This window comes from Narcine bancroftii, chromosome 1 (genome assembly GCF_036971445.1).
Source record: "Narcine bancroftii isolate sNarBan1 chromosome 1, sNarBan1.hap1, whole genome shotgun sequence".
Classification (NCBI taxonomy): domain Eukaryota; kingdom Metazoa; phylum Chordata; class Chondrichthyes; order Torpediniformes; family Narcinidae; genus Narcine; species Narcine bancroftii.
The window spans coordinates 332,111,843-332,125,169 of NC_091469.1; the positions used below are offsets into that span (position 1 = coordinate 332,111,843).

General features: G+C 48.0%; 1 protein-coding gene across 1 annotated transcript in view; it reads right to left on the minus strand.

Annotated features, from left to right (window-relative positions):
- Window positions 1-12,932, minus strand: part of LOC138757700 (trafficking kinesin-binding protein 1-like) — a 178,657-nt gene extending 165,725 nt beyond the window's left edge. The window contains exon 1 of the mRNA XM_069925458.1: window positions 12,762-12,932. Within this exon, the coding sequence (XP_069781559.1) occupies window positions 12,762-12,789 (28 nt within the window). The 5' untranslated portion in view covers window positions 12,790-12,932. The remainder of the gene's footprint in view (window positions 1-12,761) is intronic.
- Window positions 12,933-13,327: the final 395 nt, after the last annotated feature.

Genomic DNA, 13,327 nt, shown 5'->3' on the forward strand with positions numbered 1-13,327 from the left:
AATAATAAAACACCAGGGGTGGATAGATTCCCAGTAGAATTCTATAAAACATTTAAAGATTTATTAATTCCTCCCCTCCTGGAAGTAATCAACCAGATTGACAAAACACAAAGCTTACCAGATTCATGTAAAACAGCAATAATTACAGTAATACCAAAGCAAAGGAAAGATCCACTCACACCAGCGTCATATAGACCAATATCATTACTTAACACAGATTATAAGATAATAGCTAAACTATTAGCAAACAGATTAGCAGATTATGTACCTAAAATGGTAAATCTAGACCAAACTGGATTTATTAAAAAAAGACGTGTCACATTTGTGGCCCGAAATGTGAAGTTAATAAAACATTAAACACAAGTTTTATCAGGTAAACTTCTCAGTGGCTTTATTTTCACGTTTCCTTTGTTCTCTTGCTTGTGTTCTTAACTCTCTCTCATACCACGTGACTTCCGGTACATCTCATACATATTCATTATCATGACATCCCTCCTTTAATCAGAAATAAACTTTACCTTCACTTACCAATATCCCTCGGAAACATACAAACATCGTAACTAATGGTAATACCATAACTCAACTTCATAAAATTTACTTCCTACAGCACTCATACATGCACTTTATGATACAAGATTAAATACTGTCCCAAAGTTCTTATTAAAACTATGGCACAAAGTCTTCGTATCGTTTGGGCACTTTCCGGTTTCGTTTCGGCCTGCCTGCGATATTGTCGTCGCTTCTCGGTTGTTCACTCTCAGCGTCGGAAATACTGCTCGCCACGGCTTCGGGTGTTTCTGGCGCTCTCGTCACTTCATCAGGAGTGCTGGTAACTGCCTCTGGAACATCATCAGGTCTCTCAGTTTCAGCATCTCGTATTGGCCTTTCAACCTCTTCACTCGATGTATCTCTGGACTGGTACCTTTTTACACCTGATACATTTCTCTTATACAGGACTCCAGTCGGAGACTTGACTGCCACTTCTGGATACGACAGTATAGGGTTGATGGTAATAAGGTGTGTCTAGCTTACCACCAGTTTCATGCCTCACTAGAACATTATCTCCTGGCATGATGTCTGAGTACTTGGCTCCGCGTTTCGAGTCTGTGTACAGCTTTGCTGCACCTTTCTTTTCAGCATTGTGGTCCCTCATCTCCTGGTCGTCTCGGATTTCCTTTATTTCTGGCATTTTTGTGCGGATTTTTCTCCCAAAAAATCCTTCTGCAGGACTTTTTCCAGTGGTTGCATGAGGCGTTGCTCGATAGATAGCCACATAAGATAGCAATGCTTCTCGCCAATTTTGTCCTTCTGCGTCTGCAATCCTCAATCGTTTTTCAATGGACTGATTTTGTCTCCCTACTTCCCCGTTGGCTTGCGGCCATTTCGGAGTTACTTTATGATGGTGGATACCTGTGGTCCTCATGTATTCCGCAAATGTCTCTGAAATGAATTGTGGACCATTGTCAGAGTATAATGTAACAGGTAATCCATATCTTGCGAATATCTCTGCTAACGCTTGCATTGTTTTTTCAGTGGTTGTGGACTTCAACACCACGTACTCATAATATCTGCTGTAGTAATCTATCACTACCATAATTGATTCACCCGTCGGTAAAGGTCCAAGAAAATCAATAGCTACGTCAATCCATGGTCCTGTCGGAAGTTGCGTACTCCGGATCGGTTCTGGCGGATTACTCTTACTTGTGATTTGACATCCGTGACAAGTTTTAACAAATTCCTCTGCGTCTTTATCACAACCTGGCCACCATACCTTGGTCCTGAGGTTTTGCTTGGTACCAACAATACCTAGGTGTCCTTCAAGCGCTAAGGATACATTCTTCGGTCTCAATCTTTGCGGAATCGCCAATCTGCAACCTCTTAATACACACTGTCCGATGCAACAAAGTTAGTCTATAATGGGAATGTAAGCCTTGTGAGTACACTTGTCCCATTGTCCATTCTGTATGCATTCTCTTACTTCCATGAGTTCTGGATCACGTTCGGATTCTCTCTCGACTTCCTTCGTAGTTACAGCTTTCGGTGTCGCCTGAATAGCTACGAAGCGTACAAAGCTCTCTGTTTCTGTTCCCAATTCTGACTTGGATTGTGGACCACCATCCTTCACCAATCTGGACATCAGATCTGCAATGTTTGCTTTCCCTGCAATGTGGATTACTTTATATTTGTAGGGTTGTAGTCTGAGTACCCATCTCTCTATTCTGGCACATGGTTTGGATCTAGGTGCATAGATCACCTCTAATGGCTTATGATCTGTGATGAGTTCAAATTCAATGCCGTATAAATATGCATGGAACCTCTCACAGGCCCATACAAGTCCGAGTGCTTCTTTCTCTGTCTGAGAGTATCTTCTTTCCACATCTGATAACGATCTGCTGGCATAGGCAATGATTCTTGGTCCTCCATCATGCATCTGGACCAACACGGCTCCCAAACCAACCGGTCTGGCATCCGCTATGACTTTGGTTGATGCCGCCGGATCGTAATATCCAAGAGTTTTTGCATCTGTCAGGCTTTGCTTCAGCGCTGTGAACGCTTTCTTCTGCTCCGATCCAAAATGAAATGGTACACCTTTCCTGGTTAGTTTTCTTAGTGGTTCTGCCACTGTAGCGAAATTAGGAATGAACTTGGCACAAAAATTGACCAATCCCAGGAAACTCCTCACCTCTGTTGCGTTCTGAGATGCACGTGCATCTGCAATAGCTTTCACCTTGGCCTCTGCAGGGTTTAGTCCTTCCCGTGTAAGTCTGTGTCCCATGAAGTCCATTTCTGACACACCGAACTGGCACTTGTTTCCATTCACAGTAAGGCCTGCCTCCTGTAGTCTAGATAGTACACGCCTCAACCGTTTGTCATGCTCTTCCTTCGTTGGTGCATGGACTATGATGTCGTCAGAAATGTTGGCAACTCCAGGAATGCCTTGAATCACTCGACGGATTTCATACTGGTAGATCTCCGAAGCTGCATTAATTCAAAATGATAGTCTCTTGTAACGATACAATCCACAGTGAGTCACAAATGTTGTTACATCTCGGGAATCTGGATCCAGCTCTAATTGATGATAGCCCCATTTCAGATCAATTTTTGAGAATACCTTGCTGGTAGTTAGTTCTTGAAGTATTTCCTCCACTGTTGGTATAGGGTGTCGTTCTCTAATTATAGCTTCATTGGCCATTCTCATGTCAACACATAGTCTTATGTCACCCTTTGGTTTGGGCACAATCACTACAGGACTGACCCATTGTGTCGAATGTTCCACCGGTTCTATAATGTCTTGTTCGATCAATTCTTTAATTTTGGCTTCGACTTTCCCACGAAGTCCAAACGGAGTTCGGCGCATTGGTTGTGCCTTGGGTTTGACTGTTTCATCTACCGCTAGCTTCAATTGTCGACCTTTCAGCTTTCCTACTCCTTGGAAGACTGCGGGGAATTCTTGCTTCATATCCTCGTATGACTGAATTGAATTGACACAAGCTCCAATATGAAGTATTGCCAGGTCTTGCGCTGTGCTTCTACTCAGCAATGGTTCTCCCCTCTCTTCTATGACCATAAACTCTGCTTCCATGTACTTATCTCCAGTTTCAACAGTTGCAGTAAAACATCCAATGGTCTGCAATGGCTTGGTTGCTGTGTATGGATACAGTTTCTTGGAACACTTCTTTGAGGTACAGATGATCTTTTTCCTTTTCAACTTCTCCCTTAAATGTCGATCAATCACATTACTGTCACTGCCTGAGTCACTCCACCAATGATCACTGGGACCTTCTCATGATGTACTTCATTCAACGTAAATTGGTAACAACTCTGTTCCTCCTGGGTATCATCATCGTCACCGTCTATCTGGCGAATGGTATCTTTCTTTCCAGGATACTTTCCTTTCCCCCAGGCTTTGCCTTTGGAAGTTGTACTCTTCCTCTTCTGATCTGCATTGGACTTGCTTTTGCACTTCTTTGCAAAGTGGTCCTTACCTCCACACTTTCTGCAAACTTTGCCTTTGGCCGGGCAATATGGGTCTTTTCCAAAGTGACCTCGGTTTCCACATCGATAACACTCCACGTCCTGTGTCAACGTATATCTTGGCTGGTTATGGCGATGTGAGAGCCTCTTAATTTGCTGGCTTGAGTTGTCTTTCAGGGTCATGGTATGAAATTACCCTTCAACAGCCTCTAATGCAGCAACAATGGTTAAAGCATCGGTGAGTTCCAACACACTCCCTCTTTCCAGTAGACGTCTTCTGAGTTTATCTGATCTGCAGTGCTGTACGACTTGATCCAATAATTGGTTGTCCAAATCAGCTGGCATGTAATTGCATCCAACAGCTAGCTGGCGTAGTCTCGTCACATACTGAGCAATTGTCTGGCCATCTTCTTGACTCGTTCTCCAAAACAAATGGCGTTGAAATGTAGCATTCGGTGTCACTACATAGTGTGCATTTAATGCATCTACCGCTTTCTGGTACTCATCCTTTCTTCCAGTATTCAAAAGCGTCTTAAACGTTTCCCGAACTGCGGGTCCAGCAGTGAAAAGAAGTAACGCACTTCTCTGCGCTTTTTGTTCAACTGTACCAGTATCTAGAAATAGGCCACCACTGTCGGCGTAGGATTCAAATTCTTCCAGCCATGCCTTCCACTTCACACTTACAGTGCTTGCATCACCCGATGGGTCAAAATGAGCAATTCCACTATGTGTTAGAAAGTCTGCCCCAGCCATGAGGAAATATTCCAGCCCCAAAAGTACTGAGTCAAAGAGAAAATTCTTATCACCTTGAAGTTCTCTGTAATCCTCTGTAATCTTCTTTAGTCTTTAATTTTCTTCAAGCTTCTTTCATCCTCGTCGCCAATGTCACATTTGTGGCCCGAAATGTGAAGTTAATAAAACATTAAACACAAGTTTTATCAGGTAAACTTCTCAGTGGCTTTATTTTCCTGTTTCCTTTGTTCTCTTGCTTGTGTTCTTAACTCTCTCTCATACCACGTGACTTCCGGTACATCTCATACATATTCATTATCATGACAAGACGGACAACAGACAATATTTGTAAATTTATTAACTTAATTCATGCAGTAGAAGGGAGTAAAGCGCCAACAGTAGCAGTTACTTTAGACGCAGAGAAGGCCTTTGACAGAGTAGAATGGAATTATTTATTCAAAGTATTGCAAAAATTCAGTTTACCAGTGAAGTATATTAATTGGATTAAAGCATTATATAAGGGGCCATTGGCGAAAGTGACAGTAAATGGATATATATCAAAGCAATTTAACTTAAGCAGATCAACAAGGCAGGGATGGCCACTATCACCCTTATTGTTCGCGTTAGCTATAGAACCACTAGCAGAATTGATAAGAACAGAAAATAAAATAAAAGGGATAAAAATAATAGACAAGGAATATAAAATCAGTTTATTTGCAGATGATGTTATAGTATACTTAACAGAACCAGAATTATCAAGGAAAGAATTACATAAGAAATTGAAGGAATATGGAGAAATGTCGGGTTACAAGATTAACGTAAATAAAAGTGAAGCAATGCCAATGAATAATGCGGATTTCTCAAAATTTAAGAAGGAATCACCATTCAGATGGCAAATGTAAGCAATAAGATACCTAGGTATTCAAATAAATAAAAATTACGGCCATCTATATAAACTCAATTATTATCCACTAATGAAAAAATTACAGGGCGATTTAGAGCATTGGAAAGATTTACCATTAACACTAATAGAAAGGATAAATTGTATTAAAATGAACATTTTCCCAAGGATATTATACCTATTTCAGGCATTGCCAATACACTTGACAGAGAAATTCTTCAAGGAGTTAAAGAAAATAATAAGGAAATTTTTATGGAAAGGGGGGAAACCGAGGATAGCACTAGATAAATTAACAGAATGGTATAAACAAGGAGGCTTACAACTGCCAAACTTTAAAAATTATTATAGAGCCGCACAATTAAGATACCTATCAGATTTTTATCAAACAAGGGAAAAGCCAGATTGGACTAGATTAGAACTAGATAAAATAGGGGAAAAGATACCTGAACATATATTATGTAAATGGGATGAAAAATTGGTACAACGTAGGAGTTCTCCAGTATTACATCATCTGCTCAATATTTGGAAGAAGATTCATGTAGAAAGGAATAAAACAAATCACCAATTACCAACTCTAATACTGACGCAAAATCAGTTACTCCCTTTTACAATAGATAACCTTTCCTTTAGAGAATGGGAGAAAAAAGGGATCAAAAGAATAGAAAATTGTTTTTCAGGAAATAGATTATTATCCTTTGAACAAATGAAGGATAAATATAATATAACTCAAGATACAGTGTTGGCATATTACCAACTGAGATCCTACTTGAAGGACAAATTAGGAAGCAGTCTGAGGTTACCAGTGGGAAGTAATTTTGAATATGTGATTACAGATACAATGATAATCAAAAAATTTATAACAAATATGTATATTAAACTGCAAGAAAAGGAGAACGAGGAAACAAATGGGAAAACTAAACAAAAATGGGAACAAGATTTAAATATAAAGATAAAAAAGGAAACATGGGAGAAGTTATGCTCTGGAACGATGAGAAATACAATAAACACGAGGTTACGTATGATACAATATAACTGGATACACTGGCTATACATTACACCTCAAAGTTAAATAAATGGGACCCAACAGTATCTGATAGATGTTTTTGTTGTAAAAAAGAAATGGGAACAACAATTCATGCAATCTGGACATGTGAGAAAGTAGAAAAATTTTGGGAAGATCTAAACCAGATATTAAATAAAATTACAGAAAACAATATACCAAAAAACCCAGAGATCTTCCTCCTAAGTAACATAAAAAACAAATAATTTGGACTTGATTTGGATGGTGCACAAAAGAGATTTGTTAAGATAGCTCTAGCCATAGCAAAAAAATGTATTATGTCAACCTGGAAATTAGAAGATAATTTGAGAATACAACAATGGCATATAGAAATGAATAAATGTATTCTATTAGAAAAAAATAACATATAATTTAAGAAATAATACTGAAATATTTGAACAAATATGGGAGCCATACATGAAACACAATAGAGAAAACCTCTACCACCTAAAATAACAAAAGGAGAAGGAAATGAAAAGAATTGACTCAGTGGAATTTCTTGTTTATTTTTATTGAATGACAACATTGTTTGACTGGTTTAATGTATCTTAGATTTTGTACTTCAAATGAATGGGGGGGAGGTAGGGAGGGTGGGATGGGAGGAGGGAGAGAAAATGACACTGTATATATTTGAAATGGAAAATGCATGTATCTTGGTCAATGTGGTTTATGGTGTGAAAAATAAAAAAATTAAAAAAAAGAAGGCAGCCGACATCATCCAGGACCCCCATCACCCTGGTCACAACCTCTTCTCCCTTTGGGCAGAAGGTACAGAAGCCTCAAGTCCAACACCTCTAGGTTAAAAAAAAAGTTTCTTTCCAACAGCGATCAGGGTCTTGGTCTGTACTGTTGCAAAGACATGTCTTTTGCACAAGGATTACTGTGAATATTTATTATCAAATTGATGTAGTAATTGACTTTTAATATCGTTCAATCAGTTGACTATTATCAGCTTTCTTCACAATTAACTGTTCAGCTGCAGCAGTTAAGAATTTTGGTGCAGCTGTATATTCAATGTATGACACTAAACTCAATACTTATCCAGGGTACACAGAGAGTGGAGGGGGCCTTGGATGGACTGCCAGTGGTAGTGATGGAAGCAGATACAACAGTAGTGTTCAACAGGCTTCCCAACAGACCTGTGAATATGAAGGGAGTGGAGGAATATCTGTCAGAATTTCAGTTTGATTTGGACATCAGTTTCTGAACAGACTCATGGGCCATTTCCTGTGCAGCTCTGATCGATATTCTAGATCTCAGAGCTGACGGTACGATTATCAATAATGGTTCAACTAAACGGGGAAAGAGAGAGGGAAACTGAGTAAGTAACCAAGATCTGAGATTTGGAGAGCACTACATGTGTAGGGGTGGAGAGAATTAGAGGTGAGGCACAACAGGTTACAGAGATAAGCAGGGGCACTGGGAATATAGATAGGGAGGGGCATAAAGGTAGGAGGGGGTTACAGAGAGAAAGGGGGGTGGAGGGGATGGAGATGCTACAGAGATGGCGAGAGTTTTGGGGACCAGAGGGGATTACAGTGATTCAGATGGGGATAGGGACTAGAGGGGGTGACAGAGATTGGGAAGGGTGTGGGCAATGGAGGGGTTACAGAGAAAGGGATGGGTGTAGGGGCCTGTGGGAGTTACAGAGCTGGGTAGGGTGTGGGGAATGGAGAGGTTAGAGAGATCAGGTGGGTCTGAGGAATGGAAGGGTTACAGAGAAAGAGGGTTGAATAGAGACAGGAAGAGTAGGGAAACAGAGGGGTTCACAGATAAAGGGAGGAGTCCAAGGGACTGGAGGGGATTACAGAGATGGGAAGGATGTGGGTTTTTTTTAGACAGGGAGGGTGGAGGTGGGGTTACAGAGACAGGGATGTGGGGGGTGACAGAGACAAAGGGGTGGGGGGGGGTGACAGAGACAGGGAGGATGAGGGGGTGACAGAGACAGGGAGGGTTGGGGTGACAGACAGGGAGGATGGGGGGGTGACAGAGACAGGGAGGGTTGGGGTTGACAGAGACAGGGAGGGTTGGGGGGGTGACAGAGACAGGGAGGGTTGGGGGGGTTACAGAGACAGGGAGTGTGGGTGATAGAGACAGGGAGAGTGAGCAGAGAGAGGAGTGGAATGTAAAAAGAGAAATAAAAGGTGCAGCTGTTAAACCCTTCGTTATTATTTAACTGAGGATCGGAGTAGTTCAGGTTGGGCAGAGTGGGCCAGTGTGGGTCACTGAGCATCGTGCTGTAGTTGGGGGCAGGATGGTGAAGTGGACTCGTCTGATTTGGGACCAAGGGCACAGCGTTCAATCGATTTGATTCACTTGTGGACATGATTAATGTAGAGATAATTGCCACAATAATACTGTGCCAGCCACCCTGGTTCTTATCCGCTGCTATCGTAATGGAGTTTACCACTATCTGTATGGGTTGCTCAAGGTACTCTGGTTTCCTCCCATGTTGGGAGGTTATGTGGGTATAATTGGACGGCACGGTTTTCATGGATGGAATGGCTTTCTACTGTGCTACATCGTTAAAAAAAAATTAAAATTCTATTACATGGAAATGATCTGTTCAAATATATTCTACACACTGCATCCTGCAAGTAAAAATTTTGCTCAATTGTGAAACATTCCAAAACCAAGAGGTGCAGAGGCATAATGTATTTTATTCAGTGACAGGGTGGTTCAGCGCTGCTCTCGCCCGCAATGCACGTGAGGCAATCCTGGCTCAGTTTTTGTGTGAAAACTACAAATGGACAAAAGGACGTGGGAGGGCGGTGCACAGACATTCTGGAGAAGCCCAGCAGGTCACGCAGCTTTCTGGGGAAGTAAAGGGTGACCAGTATTGCTGGCGTGGGCCCTCCACCAAAATGTGGAGCGATGGGGCTCTGCCATCCCAATCCCTTGTGCACATAACCCCGTGATGCTGGCAGATTCCCAACGGCAGCAATCCAAGCTGGAACTCAGCACAAGAGGTCATGGGGGACGACTGACCAAGGACAGGGACAAATTCCTTTTTCAGCTGCAATCTACGGGTCGAATGGGCTAAATTTTAAACAGACGCTCTTCAAAGGTTGACATAACTGCATGGTAAGCAGCACAGGATCTTTCCCAACAAACCACAAAGCTGCTTCCACAGCAGATTTTCATCAGGGCTGCAGAATGAGTGTAGCTGTTACAGTGCCAGCAAGCAGGGTTCGAAACCAATGCTTTCCGTCAGGAGTTTACACATTATCCCCATTTCTGCATTGGTTTCCTCCCACCCTTCAAAACGTAATGGGTTGTAGGCTAATTGAGTGTAACTGGGCAGCAAAGGCTCAAAGGCCAGAATGGTCTGTTTCCATACTTCAGGTCTAAATTTTAAAATGTAAATTTTAATTTGAGGACCCCTATTTGTGAGAACACCATGGATTGAAAAGTGAGCTCGCTTCTCGGCTCACTTTAAGTCACACAGTGCTGCCGCGGAGAGGAGTGAGGGAGGCCAGCAGGCACACAGGGCATGTGGCTTCAGAACACCAAGGCTGGACATGGAATGTAGCAGAAGTCAGACAGTTTAGATGTGATCTCTTCCAGCAGTTGTTCCACACCAGCCCCTGCAGTTCCTGTTCACTGCCTGAATCTGTGCCCTTTCAATCAGGGTGGGGAGATGGGGGCTGGGTGAGAAGTGCTAGGGGGGAAAGGGGGTCGGGTGAGGGGGGTGGGGACGAGGGTCAGGAGCGGGGGGGGCGGAGGTCGGGAGCGGGGGGGCGGAGGTCGGGAGCGGGGGGGCGGAGGTCGGGAGCGGGGGGGCGGAGGTCGGGAGCGGGGGGGCGGAGGTCGGGAGCGGGGGGGCGGAGGTCGGGAGCGGGGGGCGGAGGTCGGGTTCGGGGGGCGGAGGTCGGGAGCGGGGGGCGGAGGTCGGGAGCGGGGGGCGGAGGTCGGGAGCGGGGGTCGGAGGTCGGGAGCGGGGGTCGGAGGTCGGGAGCGGGGGGCGGAGGTCGGGAGCGGGGGCGGAGGTCGGGAGCGGGGGCGGAGGTCGGGAGCGGGGGCGGAGGTCGGGAGCGGGGGCGGAGGTCGGGAGCGGGGGCGGAGGTCGGGAGCGGGGGCGGAGGTCGGGAGCGGGGGCGGAGGTCGGGAGCTGGGGCGGAGGTCGGGAGCGGGGGCGGAGGTCGGGAGCGGGGGCGGAGGTCGGGAGCGGGGGCGGAGGTCGGGAGCGGGGGCGGAGGTCGGGAGCGGGGGCGGAGGTCGGGAGCGGGGGCGGAGGTCGGGAGCGGGGGCGGAGGTCGGGAGCGGGGGGCGGAGGTCGGGAGCGGGGGGCGGAGGTCGGGAGCAGGGGTGGCGGAGGTCGGGAGCGGGGGGCGGAGGTCGGGAGCGGGGGCGGAGGTCGGGAGCGGGGGGGGGCGGAGGTCGGGAGCGGGGGGCGGAGGTCGGGAGCGGGGGGCGGAGGTCGGGAGCGGGGGGCGGAGGTCGGGAGCGGGGGGCGGAGGTCGGGAGCGGGGGGCGGAGGTCGGGAGCGGGGGGCGGAGGTCGGGAGCGGGGGGCGGAGGTCGGGAGCGGGGGGCGGAGGTCGGGAGCGGGGGGCGGAGGTCGGGAGCGGGGGGCGGAGGTCGGGAGCGGGGGGCGGAGGTCGGGAGCGGGGGGGCGGAGGTCGGGAGCGGGGGGGCGGAGGTCGGGAGCGGGGGGGCGGAGGTCGGGAGCGGGGGGGCGGAGGTCGGGAGCAGGGGGGCGGAGGTCGGGAGCAGGGGGGCGGAGGTCGGGAGCGGGGGTGCGGAGGTCGGGAGCGGGGGGGCGGAGGTCGGGAGCGGGGGGGCGGAGGTCGGGAGCGGGGGGGCGGAGGTCGGGAGCGGGGGGGCGGAGGTCGGGAGCGGGGGGGCGGAGGTCGGGAGCGGGGGGGGCGGAGGTCGGGAGCGGGGGGGCGGAGGTCGGGAGCGGGGGGGCGGAGGTCGGGAGCGGGGGGGCGGAGGTCGGGAGGCGGGGGGGCGGAGGTCGGGAGCGGGGGGCGGAGGTCGGGAGCGGGGGGGCGGAGGTCGGGAGCGGGGGGGCGGAGGTCGGGAGCGGGGGGGCGGAGGTCGGGAGCGGGGGGGCGGAGGTCGGGAGCGGGGGGGCGGAGGTCGGGAGCGGGGGGGGCGGAGGTCGGGAGCGGGGGGGCGGAGGTCGGGAGCGGGGGGGCGGAGGTCGGGAGCGGGGGGGCGGAGGTCGGGAGCGGGGGGGCGGAGGTCAGGAGCGGGGGCGGAGGTCAGGAGCGGGGGGCGGAGGTCAGGAGCGGGGGGCGGAGGTCAGGAGCGGGGGGCGGAGGTCGGGAGCGGGGGGCAGAGGTCGGGAGCGGGGGGCAGAGGTCGGAAGCGGGGACGGGGGCGGAGGTCGGGAGCGGGGGGATGAGGGATGGCTGAGAGGGGGTTGGGGGATGGCTTCTCACCCAGCCCCCATCTCCTGACCCTGATTGAAAGGGCACAGATTCAAGCAGTGCATGGAGGACTGTTGGGGAGGTAGGTGAGGGGGGAGCCAGTCAGCAGGAGGGCATCTCATCAGTCAGTAAGTGGGTCCGGAATGACGTGATCCAAACCCAGTCTGCAGACTCCAACTCCCACGGTGTTGCAAACTGGTCAGTCCATGTGGATCAGCAGGGGAACCCTGCGCTTCGAGAGAGGAGGAGAAATGTCTTCAATCACATGCTAGTGAATCAAATGATTTGGAAAATCACCCCAGCACCACCAGAGAGCACAGCCTCAGAACAGCAGGATGCCCCGTTTAACAGAGATGAGGAATTCCTTCAGCCAGACAGCGGTGAATCTGTAGGATATGTTGCCACAGATGGCTGTGGAGGCCAATAAATTGGCTAGATTAAAAGCAGAGGCTGATAGGTGCTTGTTTAGTCAGGGAATCAAGGGTGACAGGGAGAAGGCAGGAGAAAAGAGTTAACAGGAAGAACACATCAGCTGTAATTCAAATGGTTGGATAGACTCGATGGGCCAAATGGCTCAATGCTGCTCGACAAAGTTAGAGCAAGGAGAGAAATGAAGAGGCAGAGAAAGGATTCCCCCACCCAAGCCAAAGAGTACAAGCATAATTTGGCCTCCATTTCTGAGCTAATCAAATCTGAGCTTTTCCAAGAGGATTTACCTGAGAGCACACAAGTGTGTACGGACATCAGGGCAGGAGATTGGGGGAAGGGGGTGGAATCACTCAGACACGTCTTCACCAAATCCCCCAACCAGAAGGCACAAGGTCCCGACCAACTTTGCTTCTCTGCTCTGGGAACCTCTGCAGTGGCTCTGATGACAGTGTCCAAGCTTGTCAACAGGAACGCCTCAGCTGACCTTGCCTGTGCAAAGCTCAAAGGGGCCGGGATGATGACGCAGCTCCGTGAGAAAGTAGCCTGCTGGTAAATGACAGCAAATTCCAACCTTGCCCAAGATCCCTGCAAATGGGGATATGGTGCCTGTGTGCTGGATGGAAAGGTCAAATCCCAGGACCCAGAGGAAGACAATGAAATGGTGCAAGAACTCAACCAGACCCACACTCTCCATAGCAGTAAACATATATTACCAACATTTCAGGCCTGAGGCGAGGAAGGACTCTGGCCTGAAACATCAGTAATATACAGGTGCTCCTCAACTTACGATCCGGCAAACCCATCATAAGTTGAAAAATCATGAGTTGGACCATCTTAAGAGGGAGCACCTGTA